Consider the following 6000-nt stretch of genomic DNA (forward strand, 5'->3'; position numbering starts at 1 on the left):
GTCACTATGCAACAGTCACTATAAGCATCACAAGAAACATGGAATGAGTTCAGTATGGTTCTTTGCCAACCTTCTACCTGAAGGTATGGAGATGGACATCCTTATATCCAGTAGCATTCCTGATCTGGAAAAGAACCATCTTCCCTGCCACAGTCTTTCTTCTGGTCCTGGAGTGTGTATATATGTAGAATGAATGGGATGAAATGAGGACCCCCTCCATCAGAATGCAGCGGCTTCTCGGCCTCCCAGAAACCGGGTTCTGAGTTAGGGCTATCAGAGATGCTGGTGTACCTGTCCACTTCTCCCATAGTACCTCCTTTAAGAGGATGGTGTTTCTTCTGTTTTATAGAGGTGGGGTATGGGACTTTGAGAGTCATGTCACAAATAGAGTAGAACCTGGCATCCACCTATGACTTTTGTCACTCAAAGCCAGGGTTATTCAAGTAATGCCCAGAACTAGTAGGTTATGGAGAATACCCACATGACAAGCAAAGTCTACACTTGGTGCCCAGGGGTATAACCCTCATTAAGGCTGAGCTTGTCCTCTGTAGCACTGGGCACACAGTAGCCATAACATCCCATTGATACCTGTGGTGTAACCCCAGCAAGCAGGGATGCTAAGGGATCAGCATTCCCTAGCTCTTGTCAGAGCCAGGTTCAAACCAGCCTGGTTGGAGTCTTCATCCTTCGCTGTAACTCCATCACAGTTACTTTTTGATGGGGTTGGTGGGCAAGAGGCTAGGCTAGACTAGAACTAGGTTCAGTGCAGGGACGTGCTCAGGAATCACCTGGAGCTTCTCAGAAGGACCTAGGTTTCTCCAAGTTCCCCAGGTAGCTGTATACAGCATGGGTGAAGCACAGCTGAATCTGCTGGTGGATTGGATTCCTCTAACTTATTCTGCATTGCCTTCACATCCGTGGGCCTTGGCCAACTGGACCATGAGGCTCCTTTCCCCAGTGCACAAGTGTTACAGACTGTGTGGTGTTGAGTTAAAACAGGCCAGCTGTTTACCTGCTTTGCTTTCTCATTGGGCTGCCCCTGTCTGGAACCTCTGCTCCTGTTCCATCACACTTCTGTGGTACATTGTCATCTCCCTCCTCTTGACACTCATTCTTGAGAGTGCAGGCCTCACTAGTCTTTTCCTATGTTCCCAGGACCATCACATCATAGGTCTGTGTATATATTTGTTGAATTGTTGGGAGAACGTTTTACAGTAGAATATTCTTATGCTGTATGGTTTTTATTATTATTCATTACATACGTGTGGCTAGAAGTTTTCGGTTGGCATCGTGTTTTCTTGTGTACTCCTGGCTGACTGTGCTTTCAGTGACAGCCTAATCCTCCAGAGGGCGGGAGGCTGAGCTTTTCTGTGAGGTGAGACAGGGGCGTGTGTTTCAAAACTGTCTTAATTGAATTTCCCCCTTTCCCTCTTTTCCCTTCTCCATTCACAATGATTAAGAATGTTATACAAATGCCAAGGGAGAGAATGGTATAGAAGAGTATCCAGATGCTAAAGAGACACCCAGTCATGAAGAGCGTCTGTTAGATTTTAATAGGGTAAGTGGACTGTCCTCTTCCCTACCACTCTAGTCACAAACTTGGGAGCCCTGTGACCCACTGTGGCCCACATTCCCCAGATCCATGGGTGTTGCCTTTGTCCTCTTGGCCCTTCCTTTGGGTCTGCTTAATGCCACTCCCCACCCCTGATGAAGAGCCCCTGATGTCCCTCCAGCTCTCCGTATGCCACTGGTACAGAGGGGCTTTAATGCTGTGTTAAGCCTGTTGCTCCTTGTTCAATCTGGGGCAGCATCTTCCTCCTTCCAGTGTGCTTTTCCAACCTGTGTAGGACAGACCCTGCCCTTCCTGTGCTCTTGTGCACTGTCTGGGTGGAGCCCCACCGTCCCTGACCCTTCTGTCTCCTCACAAGCCTGTGAGCACCATGAAGGCACATTCAAGATCTTGACCTACTTTTAGCTCAGTCTCAGGCCTTCCACTGTTAAGACAGGTTGATCAATGAGTCGAAGGAAACTTATTTTCTCCTCAGAGTTGTGTTAGCTGAAGCTCTGTAAGAATTTTCCAAAGTACAATGTGGTGTTAATCCTGCTGACCTATCAGGTTGTATTTAATGTTTTCCAGTGCACGTGCAAGGCCTCTCCAATAGCCTTCCACCCTCGAAATGGTTACCCCACCACCTGTCTCTTCCTCTCACCTCTACACGCAGTGTCTACCAGCCTGTTAATGCACCTTACCTCCACTTTCCACCCACCTCCCTCCTCCCCATCATCCTTTCTACGTGGTCCAGACCGTTGCCACTCCTCAAGGCAGCCACAGCCTTTCTTGTCCTTGCTTCTGCTTGTCCTTGATAATCATCTCCGTTCAGCAAGACAGTGACCTCACACCTCCCCTGTGCACTAAGTATTATTGGCATACCCATTTGCAGAGTAGAAAATGGAGGCATCTGGAGATGGAACACAGAGATGGGCTACCTGCCTCAACAGTCTGGCTGTAGGACCCATGCTTCTAACCTATGCAGTTGGAAGAAATCCAGACTCCTCCATGCCTGGAAGCCTTGTGTGCTTTGCTCTCACGTGGCTTTTCTGTGCTTCTGCCTCTGGCTCAAATGCAGGGACTGGGATGGGGTGGTGCTGATGGTGAATGTTGTGATGGGCTGGGAAGTGTTGCTAGTTGCTGTAACTGGTAAAAGGGCTACCATTGCCATCTAGTATCCTAGGGTCCCCAGATGCCAGCCTTGCTGTGAACACAACCAAGAGATCCTCTACATCATGCTAGGTAGTGCTAAAACTGCAGTGCAGAGCACCAGCCTCTGCTCAGGAGTGCCACCTTCTGGAGCACTCTGTTCCTGTCCAGAGTGCCCCTTACCACTTTGTGTTTACAATCTGAAGTTGTGTCCTTTGGTTTGCTTGTCTACTGCAACTGTGAGCCCCATGGGCATGACTATATCAATCAGCCTATGTGAAACTTCATGGGCTGTACTGAACCAGGTACTCAAAGACTTGTTAAGGAGTCCTTATGCCCTACACTAATGTAACTAGACATGCAGAATTAGAGTTGGACCCTTCAAGGACAAGGGAAAAGAGGTTTCCTCTAAAACAGTGTGACTTCACATCTTTTTGCTCTCCATAGGACACATCAGTGATTGCTAATTTATCTGTCTGTGAATAGAATCAGCCCTTGAGATAGAAGGGGTCTGTGTGTGTGTGTGTCTAATTTTTGGTGTATTGAAAATTGTTTTTGAATTGTAGGTGTCTTCTGTTTATGAAGCAAGATGCACAGGAGAGAGAGGTTCTGAGGCAAAACCAAATGGCCTCCACAGGAAGATGTGTTCCAGCGCCAGCTCTGACACGGGTGACACAGGCTCCGAAGCCGGTGGAGAATGGGTGGGCCCCAGCACAGAGGAGCTCTTCTCCCGAACACATCTCTGACCCTGCAGAGTAGTACCAGTCATTGAAAACGCTGTGATGGGAAATTGCCTTCTGTGAGGCCTGTTAGTCTAAAGCAGCAACTTAGGTTTCTTCTTCGATCAACTGATCTGCATCAGTGATTACCTTTCTCTTCTTGCTTATTTTAGTGTTGGGGACGGCTGTCCTGTTGAAGATTTGTTTCCAAGCTGTTAAGTTCTTGCTCTCTGAAGTAGACTAGACTGTGCTGTCCAGTGAGGAATGGGTGTGCATGTGCTTGTCCTAGCGCGTCCCGCTTCTGCATCGCAGCTGCAGGCCTCCCTCTGGCGGCAGTGTCGCTATCACCTTGTCAGCACTGTGGCAACAACTGCCACCGTCCAGAGACTCCAGCTCTGTTCTCTGAGCCAGGAGATCAGTCCTCCCCTGCAGTGGGTCAGGGCCTTGCTGAAGGAGGAGGGAAGCATGGTGACTCATCTGCAGGCTCATTCAGAAGATCTCATGGACATTGCTGTAGGAAAACAAGGGTGTGCTTTAGAGACTTACAGAATACTGTGCTCTCTCTTAGGATTCCCCTAAAGTACCATGGAAGATACTGTGGCTTGTGACTTTCTTGCTAGCTGAAGAAGCCAAGGATTTGAGGCATGGGGTGGATGGGGTAAGTTCTGCTACTGTTGTGCATCCATAGTGGATGCAGCGGGGTTGTCTGAGCTGCCTCTCCAGCACTTAGTTAGGAAATTATGTTCTGGTGACAACATTGAACTGAAGTCTCAAAATGAACTTAAAAACATTTGACAGACAGTGAAGCCACCTCATCACCCCTAAGAAATCTTTGGCTGCTACAGCTAGCTGCTCTTGTGGCTGTGATGTAGTATAGCTTGTATCTCATTTTGTGTTTGAGAGAATGTTCTGGGCAGGTTCTGCTTGCGGTGGGCTGGGGTGGGTAGAGGAATTTCCCACATACCTGTGTGATTGCTGTTCTGATCATTGCCTCATGTGACGCGGTGAAGCAGGTAGGAGGCATGCCTCACACAGATGCATCTAAGTGTGCTCATCACCTCTTCGAGCTCTCTCTTGCAGCACTGCCACAGGCACCAGGAGGGCTGATTGTGCAAAGCCTGAACATCCAAAATTATTTTCTCTTTTAACCGACTTGTTTTTAAAAACACCATGTCTGTGACATGAAGTAGCCAAGAGGTCTGAAGTAGCCAAGCTAGCCTCACCAGTAAGTGGGCGGCACTGGGCACATGGGTGGCTGCCTCTGAGGCCTTTTTGGAAGTACTTGAGTTTGTTGCCTGTTTCTCAGGAACACAGAAAATATCATGGAGGCTGTGCAGTCACTGCAGTTCTGTGCGTCCTTACCATGGGGAGCCTGGCTTGCTGGCGGGGGCATCTTGCCACTTTAGGATTTGTTTTCATACAGCACATCTTCTGACACTTTACAGTGGCTTGTGTGTGCGCGTGTGTGCATGTGGAAGGTTTCATGTTGCTCTTATTTATTTACAGACATCAGATAAGTTTTATGTATTTTTTTTCTTCTGGAGCTTCCTAAAATTTGATTAACATCTGCACTGAAATATAACCTATCATCAAAAGCAAAAAGGATTGAAAGTTGTAAATTCCTAAAATCAATGCAGTCACAATTACCCTAGAAATTGTTGCTATGACCAAATGGATTTCATACTCAACCGTGAGCTTGAATGACCTGGACAGCTAGTGTTCATCTGGAAAGGGCTCCAGGTGGCAAAGACACCTAGCTCCTCAGCTGTGAGGGGAGCCCCCCCCACCACAGGGGGTGCGGTGGGTCATCAAAGGCAAAGGGATGAATAGATTCTGTATTTGGTTTCTTTTTGTAGTTAAGTGGCTGAAGCTCAGAGGCTTTGGCACAGAATTGAAGTGTGGTTTTAGTTTCGTGAATGGATGATCACAAAAAAGCATTAAAAAAAAGTTGGCAAACGCTGAAACGCACTGTGGTATGAAGCGCGTTGCATATTCGTAGCACTGAAGTATCAGCTCCATTCCTGGGCTGAGATTTTTTTCCGTGGTTGTATTGTTCTGATTTCACGTACACCAGAGTAACTGATTTTTTTGTTTTGTTTTGTTTTGTTTTGTTTTCTTGTGGAGTTAACACCAAATAAAAATTTCAAAAATGTTTGTTGTTTTTATTTATCATAGTCAGCCTCTTCTTAACTGAGAAGAACAAGAGAAAGCCAGAACCCATCCTCCTGAGGGCAGTTATTCTCTCAGAGCAGCTCCCCAGAGCTGGGAAAGAAAGTGTGCGGCCTGCTGGGCACCCGACTGACCCACATCCCCAACAGTTGGGGGTGACCCTGTCCCTCCCTGTTAGACAAGTCTTCTGCATTGTGTTTTATTCTGGGAGGAAAAAAATGTCTTCATTGTACACAGAAGTCAGCAGGAAAAGGTGCTTACTGTACAACATCAGAATCCACAGAAAGGTGGAAAGAAAGGACAGCCCTACAAAGTTGTCTTCTCACTTTTGAATGAGTGCTGTGCACTGCAGTCATACATGTATGTATGTATATATACACAATAATACATACCACTACTGTGAGGACCAGCCTC

General features: G+C 47.2%; 1 protein-coding gene across 2 annotated transcripts in view; it reads left to right on the forward strand.

Annotated features, from left to right (window-relative positions):
* Positions 1-5569, forward strand: part of Kiaa0232 (KIAA0232 ortholog) — a 62672-nt gene extending 57103 nt beyond the window's left edge. Inside the window, exons 8-9 of one of the 2 annotated variants that reach the window (XM_085691973.2) lie at positions 1461-1558; positions 3265-5569. In XM_085691973.2, coding sequence (XP_085548099.1) covers positions 1461-1558; positions 3265-3444 — 278 coding nt within the window. In that variant the 3' untranslated portion in view covers positions 3445-5569. The remainder of the gene's footprint in view (positions 1-1460; positions 1559-3264) is intronic. The other variant, XM_085691975.2, reaches the window with a different exon arrangement.
* Positions 5570-6000: the final 431 nt, after the last annotated feature.

This window comes from Myodes glareolus, chromosome 8 (genome assembly GCF_982192425.1).
Source record: "Myodes glareolus chromosome 8, mMyoGla1.1, whole genome shotgun sequence".
Lineage (NCBI taxonomy): Eukaryota > Metazoa > Chordata > Mammalia > Rodentia > Cricetidae > Myodes > Myodes glareolus.